We start from the raw sequence: 18,169 nt of genomic DNA, 5'->3' as shown, positions 1-18,169 counted from the left end.
GGAAGGCTGCAGGGCAGACGGTGGTCATTCCAGTTTGCAAGATTATATCTGAATCTGGGGGCAACAGGTTCAGTAAGGTTGGGAACTGTGAAGTTCCTCCTTAGGACACTGGTCTTTGGAAAACAATGATAAAGTGACATTCCTCATGGAGGAATGATAAGTGATAAGTGGGGTTTCCAGGAGGCCAGGACTGTCCCCAGTTCTCTCCCAAGGGCTCCTGACGATGCTTCTCTATTCCAGATTGCAGTGAACTGCCATCTGATCCTGTCTGGCAACCTGTCACTCCTTACAGCCGGTGGTCCCGCCATCACGGAACTCTTCATAACCCCTTGTCCCTGTCTCCTTACTTGTCCATAGGTCCCACTAGACCGTATGCTCCCTTTTTACCCACCGAGTTCCGGACTGGCCGCACAACAATGTCAGCAAAGTACACAGGTTACTGGTACCAATGAATGAACTGAATGGTCGTGGTGGCTCTCCATTAATGGCACCTCTGTGCTGTAAAACAGAAGCCCCAGTGCTGTTTGAACTTCTTCCCTTTCCATCATGTGCTCGTTCCATTTGGTCACCAAGTCCTATCAGTGTCAATCCTGAAACATCTCTGGAATCCTCTGTCTTTGTTTCTACTGAAGTTAAGACTCAGCATCTCTTGTCAAGGTTGCCAGATAAAATGCAGAATGCCCAGCTGCATTTGAATGTTAAAGAAACCATAATTTTTTTTTAGTGTAAGTATGTCCTAAAAATTGCATATGACATACTTATGTTAACAAATTCATTGTTCATATACATCTCAAATGTAATTGGGTAGTCCTGTATTAAACCCTTTTTTGTTGTGACGAAATACCCATCAAATTTAGCCTTTTTAGCAATTTTCAAGTATACAATTCAGTGACATGAAGTGTATCCACAATGTCGTGCAGCCATCACCACTATGCATTTCCAGAACGTTTGCATCATCCCAGACAGAAACTGTACCCACTGTAAAAGAACTCCTCACCCCCTCCCATATGCTCTAGTAACATCTACCGTATTTTCTGTCTCTTATGAATCTGCCTATTCTAGGTGCCTTATATCAGTGGAGCCATACGATATTTGTCCTTTTGTGTCTGTCTTACTTCACTTAGCATAATGTTTTTCTTTTTTTTTTTTTTTAATTTTTTTTTTCAACGTTTATTTATTTTTGGGACAGAGAGAGACAGAGCATGAACGGGGGAGGGGCAGAGAGAGAGGGAGACACAGAATCGGAAACAGGCTCCAGGCTTGGAGCCATTAGCCCAGAGCCTGACGCGGGGCTCAAACTCACGCACCGCGAGATCGTGACCTGGCTGAAGTCGGACGCTTAACCGACTGCGCCACCCAGGCGCCCCAACATAATGTTTTTCAAAATCAGCCATGTCGTGGCATGTGTCAGAATTTCATTCCTTTTCAAGGCTGAGTAATTCGATTTTATGTACCACATTTTGTTTATCCACTCACCTGCTGATGGACATCTGGCGTGTTTCACCTTCTTGTCTATTGTGAATAAGGCTGCTGCGAACGTTGCAGTTCATAACTTCCTGGAGTAGTCTCAGCTGTAATTGTTTTTGGAATTCACTAGAAGTGGAATTACCCAGTAATTCTATGTTTAACTTTTTGGTGAGCCATCAAACTGTTTCCACAGCAGCCACATTATTTTATATTTCCACCAGCAATACACAAGGATTCCGATTTCTCCACATGCTTGCCAACACTTGTTATTTTCTGTGCTTGAAAAAATTTATTTTTAGAATAGCCATCCTAATGAGTGTGAAGAAATACCCTGTTGTGTTTTTTTCCATTTTATTTTATTATTATTGTTTAAATTGTAGTAAGAATATTTAACATGAGATCTATTCTCAACATTCTATAAGTGCATAGGTCAGTATTGTTAACAATAGGCACAACGGGGGCGCCTGGGTGGCTCAGTCGGTTAAGTGTCCGACTCTTGATTTTGGCTCAGGTCATGATCTCACGCTTCATGAAATTGAGCCCCGCATCAGGCTCTGTGCTGACAGCATGGAGCCTGCTTGGGATTTTCTCTCTACCTCTTCCTCACTTGTACTCTCTCTCTCAAAAATAAACAAATAAACTTAAAAAAAAAAAACCCAATAGACACAATGTTGTACAGTGGATCTCTAGAACATATTCATCTTGCATAACTGAAACTTGATATCTGTTGAATACCATCTCCCCATTTCCCCCTCCCGCCCCTGGCAACAACCATTCTACTCTCTGCTTCTGTGAGTTTAATTTTAGATAACTCATCTAAATGGAATCATGAGGTATTGGTCCTTCTGTGACTTATTTCACCTTACATGGTGTCCTCAAGGTTCATCCATATTGTCACATTTCACAGAATTTCCTTCTTTTCAAAAGACGGAATAACATTCCATTGTATGTACATTGCCATATTTTCTTTTTCCATCACGGACTTTTAGGTTGTCTTGTCTATTGTGAATAATGCTGCAATGAACATGGGAGTGCCAATATCTCCTCAAGATTCTAATTTCAATTCTTCTGGATAAATATCTAGAAGTGGGATTGCTGGATCATATGGTAGTCCTTCCTTCCTTCCATCCCTCCCTTCTTTCTTTCTTTCTTTCTTTCTTTCTTTCTTTCTTTTTTTCTTTCTTTCAGAATCCCCATGCTGTTTTTCATAGCAGTGGCACCATTTTATTTTCCCACTAACAGTGTGCAAGGGTTCCATTCTTTTTTTTAATTTTTTTTTTTAACGTTTTTTATTTTATTTTTGGGACAGAGCGAGACAGAGCATGAACGGGGGAGGGGCAGAGAGAGAGGGAGACACAAAATCGGAAACAGGCTCCAGGCTCCGAACCATCAGCCCAGAGCCTGACGCGGGGCTCGAACTCACGGACTGCGAGATTGTGACCTGGCTGAAGTCGGACGCTTAACCGACTGTGCCACCCAGGCGCCCCGAGGGTTCCATTCTTATATCTTTGCCAATACGCATCTTTTTCTTTTCTTTTCTTTTCTTTTCTTTTCTTTTCTTTTCTTTTCTTTTCTTTCTTTTCTTTTCTTTTCTTTTCTTTTCTTTTCTTTTCTTTTCTTTTCTTTTCTTTTAAATAATGGCCATCCTAACAGGTGTGGGGTGATATCTCATTGTAGTTCTTATTTATATTTCCCTGATGATGAATGGTTTTGAGTATCTTTTCCTGTGTCTGTTGGCTCTTTGTGTGTCTTCCTTGGAGAAATGTCTGTTCAAGTTCTTTGTCCATTTAAAAATTTTTTTTTAATGTTTTTTATTTATTTTTGAGACAGAGAGAGACAGAGCATGAGCAGGGGAGGGGCAGAGAGAGAGGGAGACACAGAATCTGAAGCAGGCTCCAGGCTCTGAGCTGTCAGCACAGAGCCTGATGCGGGGCTCGAACTCACGGACTGTGAGATCATGACCTGAGCTGAAGTCAGACACTTAACTGATTGAGCCACCCAGGCGCCCCTCTTTGTCCATTTTTTCTATTGTGTTATTTCTTTGCTCTTGAATTTTAGGGTTGCCTTATGTACTTTGGATATTAATCCCTTATCAGATATGTGGCTTGTAAATATTTTCTTCCATCATTTCATCCCATGCTTCATTGTCATTTTGATTTGCATTTTCCAAATAGCTAGGGATGTTGAGCAGCTTTTTACGTGCTTTGAATGTTAGAAAAACAATAAATAAATTTTTGGCCATCTATATGCCTTTTGTGGGGAACTTTAAGTCCTTTGCCCATTTTTGAATTTGTTGTTGTTGTTGTTGTTGAGTTGTAGGAATTCTCTGTATACTTTGGAAATTAATCCTTGGTACCGTATATCAGATATATGATCTGCAAATACTTTCTCCCACTTTATGGGTTGCCTTTTCAGGGCTCCTGTATTTTTATTTGCTAAATCTGGCAACTCTGTGTGTGTGAGTCCATCTACCCCAGCGTTTCTCTCCTGGGGGTGATTTTAGCCTCAGAGACAATTGGAAGTGTCTGGAGATATTTTTGGGTGTTGCAGTGGGGGAAGAAGTGCCTCTGGCTGCTAGTGGATAGGGGCCAGGGACGCTGCTAAGCATCTCACCATGCGCAGACAGTCCCCAGTAACAAAAAAACTATCCAATCCACAATGTCATGGTGCCGAAGCTGAGAAACTCTGTACGCTTCTGCTTATCAGCTCATCACCGTCCGGGATACTTGGAGTGGCAGCGTCAGTGATGATACTGCTCTCGCTGCTTTTCTCAGGGTCCTTTGAAACTTAGTTCTGCTGCTGTGGGTAGGGAAGGAGAAATTGGGACAGCAGAAGGAACCAGATCACCATGAGGAGTGTTTAGAAAAATACCCTGCTCACTTGTTCCATGGAGATATGATGGCTGTGAAACTTACTTCCTTGACTCTCAAGGACCAGATCAAGTTTTATTTCTGATAGGAAGCATCCCAGACAAAAGAAGTACAGTGCTTCCCCCTAACACATGGGGGATATGTTCCAAGACCCCCGGTGGATGCCTGAAATCACAAATAGTACTGAACGCTACCTATTCTGTTTTTATATAGATAGATATAGATATGATAAAGTTTAATTTATAAATTAGGCACAGTAAGAGGTTAACAATAGCTAATAATAAAATAGAACAATTATAATAACAATACGCTGGAATAAAAGTTATGTGAATGTGATCTCTCCCTCTCTCTCGAAATATCTTATTGTCCCATACTCACCCTTCTTGTGATGATGTGAGGTGATCACATGCCTATGTGATGAGACAGAGCAAGGTGAATGTGGGGTTAGGTGACCTAACACCTGGTGACCTAGTGTTAGGCTACTATGGGCCTTCCGACAATAGTCAGAAGACGGATGGATCATCTCCTTCCAGACCACGAACGACTGCGGGTAAGTAAAACCATAGATTACTACTACTGTATTTATTGAGCACCTATTCTCTGCATCAGGTACTGTCCTGGTGACTTTCATAAACAATTATCTAATTTAATTCTCACAATGATCTTGGGAAGTAGATATCTCTTCCCTTTTACATGTGAATAAATTTTTAGGAAGGTTATAACTTTATGTACTTAGATCGGAGTGCATTTTTTCCCACCTTTGTACCCCCGTGCATAGCTTCTAGATTGGAGAATAGTAGAAACATAATGAACATTTGTCGAATAGGTGAAAGTTACATGGAGGAACAAGGCTTTGCCTTCCCAGTTCAAGTGTAGGCTCTTCGTGAGCTGGGATCATTTGCTATAATTTTAAAACTAGTTCCTTGACTGCTTCGTGTGCTAGTAAGAATATCATGGGTGTATAAATACTTGGTTCTTTGAACTAAAATGGACTGAGTTCATTTGGGGCGCAAATTCATCTCTTTGGAACCTGAATGTTTGTCTTGTTCTATGGGCTTTCCATGGATTCACAGAATCCCAGAGCTGGAGGATACCTTGGAAGTCATTACAGCAGCCAGCCCGATGGTAGGAGATCCTCTTTAGCAGTGGTTCTCAAAGTGTGGCCCCTGGATTAGCAACACCAGCAGCACCTGGGAATTTGTTAGAAAAGCAAATTTTCTGGTTCTGCCCTAAGCCTGCTGAATCAGAAGCTCTGGGGTGGAGCTGAGCAGTCTTGTGGCTTAAGAAGCTTTCCAGGTGTTTCTGAGGCAGAGGAGCTTTGAGAACTGCTCCATTGCAATCTTGGTGGTGTGGTCTCTTTCTTGGACACGCCCACTAATGAGTTTCACCGTATTATCAGATTGTCATTCCATTTTCATGTCATTTTATTTATTTTTTTTTTAATTTTTATTTTCAACGTTTTTTTTATTTATTTTTGGGACAGAGAGAGACAGAGCATGAACGGGGGAGGGGCAGAGAGAGAGGGAGACACAGAATCGGAAACAGGCTCCAGGCTCTGAGCCATCAACCCGGAGCCCGACGCGGGGCTCGAACTCACGGACCGCGAGATCGTGACCTGGCTGAAGTCGGACGCTTAACCGACTGCGCCACCCAGGCGCCCCTCATGTCATTTTAATTGCTAGAAAATTTCCTTTTATTTTGAGCCCAAGTCTGCAGCGGTTCCTACACATTGCCTGCTTCTGTATCCTGGAGCTAAACAGAATGAGGATTAATACACTAAAATTTTCTCTATCCAGATGAAGATAGGTATCATTTATGAAATACAAATCTGGCATTAGAACAATGGGGGTAGGGTGGACAGCGACAGCCTCAGCTGCAGCTCATCGTGAGCGATTTGGAAAATGGCCCAATCCCCTCAGGACTGCCTAGGCTCAGATCAAGGCTCCAACAGCTCGGCCAGGATTAAATTACTGGCTTCAAAGCCTTTTCTGTCTTCTCTTCCATTTGATTCAGGTGTCTCTGTCTAACAAAGCAGTTCACGGGGATCTCTCAAGGGGATTTCCCCACCACCTGCCACAAACATGAAGCAACCAACCCTCGACTTTTCATAAACCTGAGCTTCACCTTCAAGCAGCCCGGAGAAACCTGTGTTGATGCGCTTCAACTCTGTCTTGTGTGGAATCTTGTATTCTTGCTGATGGAAAGAATCCTACGGGTCATCTAGTACATCTTATAAACATAAAAACAGAGGCTCAGATGACCAAACTGGCACTTGGTCCTGGGATATCCGGCTCGAATCAGTTTTATTTTCAGGCTACCACTTACGATCATGATTTCCCAAAACAGCCTTACGCAGAAAATAATTCACACACCCGGGGGTTCACTCAAAGTGTACTGCTGGGGTTGGATCCACAGCGCGAGCAGAGAGCGGACCCTGGAGAGTCCTGGGCAGACACACAACCAGTGCCGGCCTAGTTACACTCACGCCCCCGCCCGGGGTGAGCCACAGGGGCCAAAGGCAGCCAGTCAGCTCACAGCCACCTGCCTGCGGGCCCGCCCCAACCGCCTGTCGCCGCCCAGGGAGCAGCGGCCCAGAAGGGCTCACCCCGAGGCCCCTACCGGGACAAGAAGGTCATTGCAAGGAAGGTTTTGGAAACAGTAAAATGGTTCCATGTAAGAAACAGACAAGGTTTCATCGGCAGGAACGACACCGAGGAAGATGGATTTGCACCCCAGACGGCCACAAAGAAGAATGACTCCAGGAAGGACCTTCGCAGTGCAGCAATTGCACGGACTGTGGAGTTCGATGTTGTTGAAGAAGGGTGCAGAGGGAGTAAACGCTCCAGGTCCTGGCGGAGCCCCAGGGCCAGGGAGGAAATATGCCAGGGGCGGGCCGCTTGCCACCGCGCGCGGGGTCCTCCCTACAATTGCCTGCGTAAGTGCCAGAACAGAGAGAGAGAGAGAGAGAGGGAAAGAAGGCGAGATGGGAGAGTGCTCCCGAAGGCCGGATCCCTCAGCACCCGCCCTTACCTGGGCCACGGTGCCCGCCTGACCTCAAGGAGACCCTATGGGCGGGCGTCAACCACTGTCCTCACTCCTCCCGTGCAGGGAGAAGGGATGGGGGATGCTGACCTGGGGGGTGCAGGAGAGCAAGGTAGACGCGTAAGACAGAGTATGGACGGGGGTGGAGACCGTGATTCCGTAGGAGTCCCCCGCGGCAAGGACGGCCTAGAGAGGAGGGCAATGAAGAAGGTTATGGAAAATCAAGGACCTGAGACCCAAGGTCAACAGACACCTAACGCTGATAGTACTGCGCCTTCGAATACCAACACAGACACCCAGGACACCCGAAACCACAAGATGGCAAAGAGACCAAAGCCGTCCATCCACCAGCTGAGAATGCGGCCTCTCCAGAGGGCGAGACTGAATAAATGCCAGCTTACCCTTTCTACTGTCAAGTTTAACCACCCAGCAAGAAGAAATGAATATGAAATCCCAGCAATAATAAATGAAGGAGGGGTGCCTGGGTGGCTCAGTCGGTTGAGTGTCTGACTTCGGCTCGGGTCGTGATGTGGCTACTCGTGGGTTCAGCCCCAAGTTGGGCTCTGTGCTGACAGCTCAGAGCCTGGAGCCTGCTTGGATTCTGTCTCCCTCTCCCTCTGCCCCTCCCCAGCTCATGCTCTGCCTCTCTCTCTCTCTCTCTCTCTCTCTCTCTCTCAAGAATAAATAAACATTTAAAAATTAAAAGAAAAAGAAAAAGAAAGAAATGAACGAAAGATTGGAGCGGAAGACCTTAAATGTTTGCTTTTTACCTGTTGACCAGGTAGCTAGAACAGTCTGCATTATTTATGCAACATGGGCTTTTTTTTTTTTTTTTTTTACCTCAAGATGTATCTTTTTGCTAATGACAAATGTGTGGGTTTTTTTTTTTGTATTTGTTTCATTTTGTTTTAATTTTAATTTAATTTAATTTATTAAAAAAATTTTTAATGTTTATTTATTTTTGAGAGAGACAGCGACAGAATGCGAGTAGGTTGGGGGAGAGAGAGAGGGAGACACAGAATCTGAAGCAGGCTCCAGGCTCCGAGCTGTCAGCACAGAGCCTGACGCGGGGCTCGAACTCACGAGCTGTGAGATCATGACCTGAGCTGAAGTCGGATGCTCAACCGACTGAGCCACCCAGGTGCCCCTTAATTTTATTTTTTGTAATGTTTATTTTTGAGAGACAGAGAGAGACAGAGTGTGAATGGGGGAGGGGCAGAGAGAGAGGGAGACAGAATCCGAAGCAGGCTCCAGGCTCTGAGCTGTCAGCACAGAGCCCGAAGCGGGGCTGGAACTCACAAACTGTCAGATCATGACCTGAGCCACAAACCTTAAGATCATGACCTGAGCCTGAGCCGAAGTGGGAGCCACCCAGGAGCCCCAGTTTTGGGCTTTAAACCAGTTTAAAGTCTGGTTTTTCTCAATACACCTTTAAAGGTTTTAGTATTGTTTCATGTCTGGTCGAGTTGAGATTTTAAGAACCCTCATTTTTAAATTTTGTGATAAAAGCTTACAACTTGATTTTTTTTTTTTTTCAAAAAAGTCAGCAAACAGCAAGCACCTGTTAATACAGGTCTTAAATAATAAACAAAAAGCCCAAAACTATTCAATGGTTTTTGACATATTACTTTATTATTTTTTAAAAAGTGGTAGTAAATAGATGTAACAAAATTTACTATTTTAACCATTCAAAAAACATTTTTTTTTTGAGAAAAAGTGAGAGTGTGAGTGGTGGAGGGGCAGAGGAAGAGGGAGAGAGAGAATCCCAAGCAGGCTCCATCCCTGTGTGGAGCCGGGAGCTTGACCCCCAGTGCTTGATCTCACCAGCTGATCATGACCTGAGCTGAAATCAAGAGTCCCACGCTTAACTGACGGAGCCAGGCAGATACCCGTATTTGAACCATTTTAAAGCGTAGAGTTCAGTGGCATTAATTATATTTACAACGTATGCAACCATAACCACTCTTTCCAAAGCGTTTGCGTTACCCCAAACAGAAACTTGTAACCATTAAACGATAACTTCCTGTTCCCCCTCCCTCAAGCTTTGATAACCTTTAGTCTAATTTTTGTTTCTATGAGTTTTCCTATTCTAGATATTTCATATAAATGGATCATACAGTATTTGTCCTTTTGTAACTGGCTTATTTCACTTAGCGTAATAGTTTCGAGGTTTATCCGTGTTACAGTATGTATCAAGACTTCATTTCTTTTAAATATTTCGTTGTCCGCACTACCTTTTGCTTATTCATTTATTTGTTGGTGGACACTTGGGTCGTTTATACCTCTTGGCTATTGTGAGTAAAGCTGCAATGAACATTGGTGTACAAGTATCTGTTTGAGTCTGCTTTCAATTCCTTTGGATACAAACCCAGGAATGGAGACTAAAACAAGATTTTAGTGAAACACTTTTATTTTAAATTGGGAAACACTGCAAACATTGAGAAAAGTAGAGAAATGATAGGGATTACCAACACCCTATGAAGATAAAATAGATATTAATAGTCTACCATGTTTGGTTTAAATATTTTTTTAAAGAGTCAAAACATTACCGAAATAGCAAAAGCCCTACCCCCTCATTCATTCCTTTTCCCTAACATTACCACTTCTCTAACCACTGTCTCAAAGTTTCTGTGTATTCTTCCCATGCACTTTTGAAACAATTTGAATATATAAATTTTTGTGTGTAGGTATATAAATATAGAAAACAATATATGTTATAATTTGAGGTATTTAAAAATATGCATAAATGTTATAATGTTGCAATATTGTTTTACATCTTTTTCCCCCTACTCAACATTGCGTTTGGGGCTTTATCCTTTTTGACACATTTGGTGCATTAATTTTAACTGCTGTATTATATTAAACAATATTTAATTAAATTTTAAAATATTCTGGGATTTCCTTGTAACTGCTAAGTTTAACCTTCTCGTGTGTTTATTATTATTATTGATATATGTAGATTTCTACTATCCTGTTTTGTTCTTTCTAATTTCTCTTTATTTTGAGTTTCTTTTCTGCCCCTTTCTTGTCTCCTATTAGATAAAATTTTCTTTATTTCCGCTCCCTCCTCTATTGCTCCTTCTATTTCTTTTATTTTAGCAATTACCCTTAAATTTTTAATATGAATGCTAAACATAAATTCTACAATTGTTCAGTATCTCTTCTTTTGTCTCGAATAACACAAGGACAGTAAGTGGCTTTAACTGATTCCTCCCTCCCATTTTATTGTTTGCTAGTATTTTACTGCTATATTAAAAAAATACCTCCAAATTACTTTAATTAGTATTATTGTTGTTTTATTATTATTTCATTCAAACAATGCATGTTCAAATTGATCCTTTTTCCTCTTAATTTTGCTTCTTACATCTCATTCTTTCTACCTGGATTCAGTTTTTCTACTGCTGAAGTGCATATGTTAGTAGTTCTTATTTGCCTGAAAATGTCTTTTTTTAATGTTTTTTTATTTATTTGAGAAAGAGAAAGAGAGAGCACGGGGAAAGGGAGAGAGAGAGAGAGGGAGAATCCCAAACAGACTCCACACTGTCAGCACAGAGCCTGATGCAGGGCTTGATCTCACGACCTGCTCACATCATTACCTGAGCAGAAATCAAGAGTTGGATACTTAACCAACTGAGCCACCCAGGTAGGTGCCCCTTGTTTGAAAATGTCTTTATCCTTATGTGATAGGTTAGCTGGGGCTAGTAGTCTAGGTTAACAGGTATTTTTGTCTCAGTATTTTGGAGACATTTTTCTAGCCTCTGTTGATGTTATTAGGAAGTATGTTGTTAGTCTAATTACCATTTGTGGTGACCTGTCTGTTCTCCCAGGCTACTTTTAGAATCTCCTTTATGTCTTTGATGTTTTATGATTTTGTTACCAATGGGAGATTCTGTGTTGTGTGAATAGAGGTCTTGGTTCTTGGATGCCCTATGCTAGAATAAAGGCATCCAGAAGGAAAGCAGCAAGCCCGAAGCAGTTTCTTTGGGACAGTATACTCTCAAGATGGGAGAGTGGGCAGGAAAAGAGGTGGCAACTTCCCTGAGGCTACAGGGGTCGTGGACAGGGTGGTAGAGGCTAGTGGAGGTTGCCTCCAATCATTTGGAGGGGGGGGGCTCCTCCTGGGGAGGAGTTTTTGACCCTACAAGGTTTGTACCAGAACATTATGGCAGCTTTTCCCAGTGCAGAGAGGGAACTATAATTCAAAAGCATTATAATGAGCCTAGGGGTTACCCTGGGGCAGAGGTATAAGAGGAGGGTGCTTGTTTTGCACCTGTGGTTCTTGATCTGTCAGCCCCGGGATACTGGAAGCCACAAGGCCAGGATGATGAGAGCCACAAAATCAGGATGTGCCCTGGGGGTTCTAATGTATAACCCATTTATCCCCACCCTTGTCCCCAGCTCTTGTCTGCCTACTCTATTAGTTTCAATACAATTGGCCAGGATATGGACTTCTAAAATTCTGTTTGGAAATGTAATGCTCTTTTTCTGGATTTATGTCTTTCATTAATTGAGGAAAACTTCAGCTATTATAAGTCAAACGTTTTTATTTCTTTCCTTCTAGAACATCTACTAGATGTATATTAGACCCTATCTTTCTATCCCAACCACTCTTTCATATTGTTCATTTCGTTATCATTTTGTCCTGAATCTTGTAAATAATTTTTACTTCCAACTCTCTTATTCCTGTAAAATATTGTCAAAAAGACTCTCCGAAGTTTAAAACCTTTTAAAAACATATAACTTCATATTGTTTTTATATCACTTGAGTAGAAGCTCCAGTGTAATGTCAACTGACTCTGCAAGAGACACAGTATAAAGGCGTGGCGTACATCATTGTCTCCCAAACAGCAAAGGGTAATGGACACGCTCTCAAATTCCAATACCTGTGCTAATTGTTATCCCAGTACATACACTGGTAGGCACCCTAGAGTTGGAGGACTTTTCTGAGTGTAAACTTCAACAGCTTCTATTTTATGTTTCATCTTATTTATTGTTTTCAAAGTTTCCTGCATTTTAAATCTCTTTACAACTTTTCTTTATCCATAGCTAAACTTCCTTTTTTCTCTCCTTATCCTAAGCAATTAGATAATTGAACTATCAATGTCCACAAATCGAAAAATCAAACACAGAACTCTTCAGCCAGGTTGCATGAGATATATATTTAAACACATAAAATTCCCTAGTGCTTGCGACTAATTTAATTTAATTTAATTTTTATTTTAGAAAGAGGGAGAGTGCAAGTGAGGGGGAAAATAAGCTTTATCATGAGGATATGCAGAACTTCCAATGTATTTTTAAATACAAGTAGAACTTAGCATAGCATTTTTTTTATTTTGGGGTTCTTGTTTAATTTACAAAACAACAAGTATTCCAATTATTATCAATCATTTTAAAATACATTAAAAAGAACACAGAAACTGAAATCATCACCTGTTTTAAGACAGAATTTAGAGGGGCGCCTGGTTGGTTCAGTCGGTTGAGCATACAACTCTTGATTTTGGCTTAAGTCATGATCCCAGGATCGTGGGACTGAGCCCCGTATCAATGCGGAAAGGGAGAGAGAGAGAATCCCAAACAGACTCCACACTGTCAGCACAGAGCCTGACACGCTCAGCGTGGAACCTGACACGGGGCTCAATCCCACGACCCTGGGATCGTGACCTAAGCCAAAATCTTGAGTTGTATGCTCAACCGCCTGAACCACCCAGGCGCCCCTCTAAATTCTACCTTAAAACAGGTGATGATTTCCGTTTCTGTGTTCTTTTTAATGTATTTTGAAATGATTGATAATAATTGGAATACTTGTTGTTTTGTAAATTAAACAAGAACCCCCAAATAAAAAAAAATGCTATGCTCAGTTCTACTTGTATTTAAAAATACATTGGAAGTTCTGCATATCCTCATGATAAAGCTTATTTTCAATGCACAGTACTTCAATTTTGATGACATGGTTTTTTATGACACGTCTTTTTTCAGGCTGAGCACTCAAATGGGAAATTCCTGTAGACTTCCAAGTGGCCTTGGTGCCAGTGATGCATATTGCTTCCCTCCTAATGATGATGGATAACTTTCCTCGACATTTTTTCACCTGATCAGCATTCGGAGCATAATGCTAGTAACTAAGCTGAGGCAGCTGTGCTGCAAAATATCAAACACCACGTCTGAAGATGAATCCTGTCAGCATAACTGAACAGCAGAGGTGCCAAAGAAACTGTCGAAATCAACCGGGCTGCGATGTTTACTTTGCTGACGAACGTTGGCTTTAATTTAGCAGTGACACAGCAAGGATTGAAAAACTTAGCAACTGTTCTCAGCATTGGAAGAATTCAACAGCGGACATAAAAATATTGGTAGCCACCAATATTACATCTGTGACGTTATCATATAAGCAAGTGAAACTGGAGTAAGACTTGCATAGATCAAGCTAATATATAGGGTGCCATTGGGATTTTACCAGCAAGTGGACCAAGAACGTTTCCCAAATTGACTCACAATTGTCCCAATTTCAAGCAATAAATCCACCCAACAGATCAGTGAACCCAACTAACGCAAAAACTCCTCGGGCAACACCAAAATCTTCTCCAGTAATCCAAGAGCCCCAAACTGGGGCCAGGTTGATTCTCGTCATTGACAACATACATGGAATTGTCTGTGGGTTTCCTTACAGGCTTGGTGGTGCTTGCCAGGCCCCATCGTCTGCCTGGAGCCTCAGTGGCAGTTATGAGGACCACCTTTCTTGTGCCCAAGCAAAGGCCCCTCCCAGGGGATTAATATCTCTCATCTAGTTGACTTGTTTTCTCTTCGGGTGTCTAACACCAGGTGTCAGGTGTCTGCCTCATCCACTGTTTACAGCTTCAATGACTTTTTTTTTTAATTTTTAGAAATTCTATTTAAAAAAAATATACCCATTGGTTTTCACAGTGACACCTTTTTATTAGGGTTTATTTCTTCATTAATTAATTTAAATACACTTATGTCCTATCTCTTAGATTTCAATCCGTTATCTCATGTTTTTAGGGCTCAAATCCTGCTATTTACTGTCTGCTGACTTGTGCACGTGGTGATGTTCTCCTCATGTGTTTTGAAAATGTTGATTCTGAACTCATCACTGATGAGCCTTGCTTGTTTTTCCTAAGAGAAATTCTTGTGGCCTGGCTTGGCCTCCCTCCAGAATTTTCCACTTAATTTTCTCAGAATTAAGTGAGCCATCACTGGCTTGGGATCAATTATTAGAATTCCTTGGCCTGCAGTTTCTGGGACCGTGAGAATAACCAAAAAGAAATACCCAAGAGAAAATCAAATACAAATCCTCATGAAATAAAGCTCCAGGTTTGCATATTCTTGACTGAAACTATTTTATTTTATTTTTTCCTCACTTAGATTCTAGGTGAAAACAGAGATATTCTTTGCTATCATTCAGTGCTGGCGGATGGATTTTGTTTTTCTAGTTCACCTTTTTACTGAGCCTTTTACTTGTAGACGATTCTGGCTGTGTACAGGCCTCAGTGCTAACTTCTATTCTTTGCAGGACCAATAGCTCATTTTCAAGGCTCACCAGGTGGCAAAATCTAAGTGCCCAAGTTACTGAGTTCTAGCATCTTCCTCAGGAAGCCACAGGCTTTGTTCTCACTACTTACTATTCTCACTACTCTCCTTTATACCTTTCTCTTGTTACTGACATCTATATATTTCTTCCTTTTTCTTGTGAATTCATCTATGCATTTAAAATGTTATATTTTTGGTCATAAATGCATTCACAGTTTCCAGGGTAGAAGAGTGGAGGGTTTTCAGGTAGCTTACCTCTTTCTTCATATTGCCAGACTTGTAAGCCACTAGCAAGCTCCTTAATCCTTTGAACCTCAAGTCTCTTGCCTTTGAAATGGAGATAAAGATACCTATCTCAGCACCTTGCTCTGAGAGGGAGCTAAAACACTCACCTGAATGCCTCATCTAGATTCTGGCACGTGAGAAGTACAAAATGGTCAAGTAAGGTTCCTTTGCTTCCTTGAACCCTAACACACTATGGCGACTCTGCACAAGTAACCCAAGGAAAGATCTAGGGTCCTAAATACCAAGACCTCTGGAGGATTTATATTGATTCTGCTGCTGATACAGGAAGTATTTTGAAAAGATGTATTTTTAGTCCATTCTGGCAAGTAACAAATCAGAAGAGTTCTAGAAAGCCATTCTATTAGGCAGAGCTCAGTGGTGAGAATAGACCAGGGACTACATCCAAGGGAGAATTTTTTTCTGTTCCTCTTCAAGCATTTCCAGGCTGATTTGTTCCTTGAGCCCTCAAGGCAGAAAGAGGTGTTTCTGGGTACTCTTGATCTTGTCTATATACATTCCTTTATTCAAATTCAGCATTTAGGGGAGGGGAGGAAGAGGGTAGGCAATTATTGCCTAATTATGTTAATTGACATCAAAAACATTGTGCCAACATTATTAAAATTATAAATAAAAGAAAGAAGATATTCATACATAATCCCATGGTCCTAAAATGTACTTTTAATTTTCCATGATCCTTTCTAATCCTTTTTCATTTGTGTAGATTTTAGATTCTTTTTTTTTTTTTCAACGTTTTTTATTTTTTATTTTTGGGACAGAGAGAGACAGAGCATGAACGGGGGAGGGGCAGAGAGAGAGGGAGACACAGAAACGGAAACAGGCTCCAGGCTCCGAGCCATCAGCCCAGAGCCTGACGCTGGGCTCGAACTCACGGACCGTGAGATCGTGACCTGGCTGAAGTCGGACGCTTAACCGACTGCGCCACCCAGGCGCCCCAGATTCTTTTAATTATAGTATAGATATAATTTTACATTATGCTTTTTCTATCAGAAATATTTTTTATGTCATTGCTTGCTCCTTATGTTTGTAATTCCTTAAATAATTCTTTTTGTTGTGATAAAATATACATAACATAAAACTTTCCATTTTTAAGTGTACAATTAAGTAGCATTAGGTGTACCCATATTGTTGTACAAACATCACCACTGTCCATTTCCAGAACCTTTTCATCATCCCAAACGGAAACTCTGTAACACCCTTGTCCTCCATTCAAAGTAAAACTGTAGGTCAGATGGGGTAGCTGGTTTCTGAGGTCTGCTCTCTACCATTACGGCCATCCAAAGTCTGCAGATAGGAAAGAAAGTTAAGGTTCCCTGACCGTTCTAGCTCTCATTGTTCTTACTTCTCCACTCCCGAAGGAAGAAATGAGGGCAAAACCATTTTAGATTGATAATAAGGTTCCTATTGTCCTGATAGACTGTACAGCATGTTACAAAAGTAACAGTGATTGGAAATAAACACAATAGAAACTAAAACAACAAAAAAACACATCAATGAAACCAAGATCTGGTCCTTTGAAACGATCAACCAAATAATTAAACCTTTAGTCAGACTTCTAAAAAAAAAAAAAAAAAGGAGACAGGGAGAGAGCGAGAGGACACAAATTATAAAATCAGAAATGAAAGAGGAGAAATCGGGGCACCCTGTGGCTCTGTCGGTTAAGCATCTAATGTGGCTCGGGTGATGATCTCCCAGTTCCTGAGTTGAGCCTTGCGTCGGGCTCTGTGGTGACAGCTCAGATCCTGGAGCCTGGTTGGGATTCTGTAACTCCTTCTCTCTCTATCCCTCCCCTATTCACACTCTGTTTCTCTCTCTCTCTCTCTCTCTCTCTCTCAAAAAAAAAAAAAAATAAATAAATAAATAAAACTTTTTTTTAAAAAAAAGAAAGAGGAGAAGTAACAACCAACACCACAGAAATATAAAACATTATAAGAGAATATTATGAAAAATGATATGCCAACAAATTGGACAACCTAGAAGAAACAGATAAAGTCCTAGAAACATATAACCTCTCAAAACTGAATCAGGAAGAAATAGAAATTTTGAACAGACCAATTTTCAGCAGTGAAATTGAATCAGTAGTCAAAAAAACTCCAAGCAAATAAAAGTCCAGGACCGGATGGCTTCACAAGTGAATTCTACCAAACATTTAAAGAAGAGTTAATACCTATTCTTCTCAAACTGTTCCACAAAGTAGAAAAGGAAGGAAAACTTCCTAATTCATTCTGTGAAGCTAGCATTCTCCCAACACTAAAACCAGGTAAAAGAGAACTACAAAAAAGGAGAACTACAGGTCAATATCTCTGATGAATATATGCAAAAATCCTCAACAAAATATTAGCAAAGAAAATCCAATGATACATTAGAAAAAATCATTCACCATAGTCAACTGGGATTTATCCCTGGGATGCAAGGGTTGTTCCATATTTGCAAGTCAATTAATAATGATATATCACATCGACAAAAGAAGGGATAAAAACCATATGATCATTTCAATAGATGCAGACAAAGCATTTGACAAAGTACAACATCTATTCATGATGAAAACCCTCAAAAGAGTAGGTTTAGAGGGAACATACCTCAACATAATAAAGGTCTTATATGGGAAAACCACAGCTAACATCATACTGAATGGGGGAAACCTGAGGGCATTTACCCAGGGTCAGGAACAAGATATGGATGTCCACTCTCACTACTATTATTTAATGTAACACTGGAAGTCCTAGCCACAGCAATCGAACAAGAGGAAGGAATAAAAGGCATCCAAATCAGTAAAGAAGAAGTAAAACATTCACTATTTGCAGATGGTATGATACAATATATGGAAAACCTTAAAGACCACCAAAAAAACTACTAGACCTGATAAATGAATTCAGTAAGTTGCAGGAAACAAAACCAATGTACAGAAATCCATGGAATCTTTTAAAATATAATTTATTGTC

General features: G+C 41.0%; 1 protein-coding gene and 1 pseudogene across 1 annotated transcript; one reads left to right on the top strand and one right to left on the bottom strand.

Moving 5' to 3' along the window:
- Nucleotides 1-4,821: 4,821 nt before the first annotated feature.
- Nucleotides 4,822-13,385, top strand: LOC124505903 (Y-box-binding protein 1-like). Its single transcript, XM_047071965.1, has 3 exons — nt 4,822-4,887; nt 6,918-7,754; nt 13,356-13,385. Exons 1-3 carry the CDS (start codon nt 4,822-4,824, stop codon nt 13,383-13,385), a joined length of 933 nt encoding a protein of 310 aa, XP_046927921.1.
- Nucleotides 13,386-13,498: 113 nt separating this feature from the next.
- On the bottom strand, nt 13,499-14,083 carry LOC124504665 (cardiolipin synthase (CMP-forming)-like; annotated as a pseudogene).
- Nucleotides 14,084-18,169: the final 4,086 nt, after the last annotated feature.

The sequence above is a fragment of the Lynx rufus genome, unplaced genomic scaffold (assembly GCF_022079265.1).
Source record: "Lynx rufus isolate CCGP_SWC_20201006 ecotype Redwood Valley unplaced genomic scaffold, mLynRuf1.p SCAF_9, whole genome shotgun sequence".
In the NCBI taxonomy this organism is placed as follows: Eukaryota; Metazoa; Chordata; class Mammalia; order Carnivora; family Felidae; genus Lynx; species Lynx rufus.
This window is presented reverse-complemented; position numbering and strand designations above follow the sequence as displayed.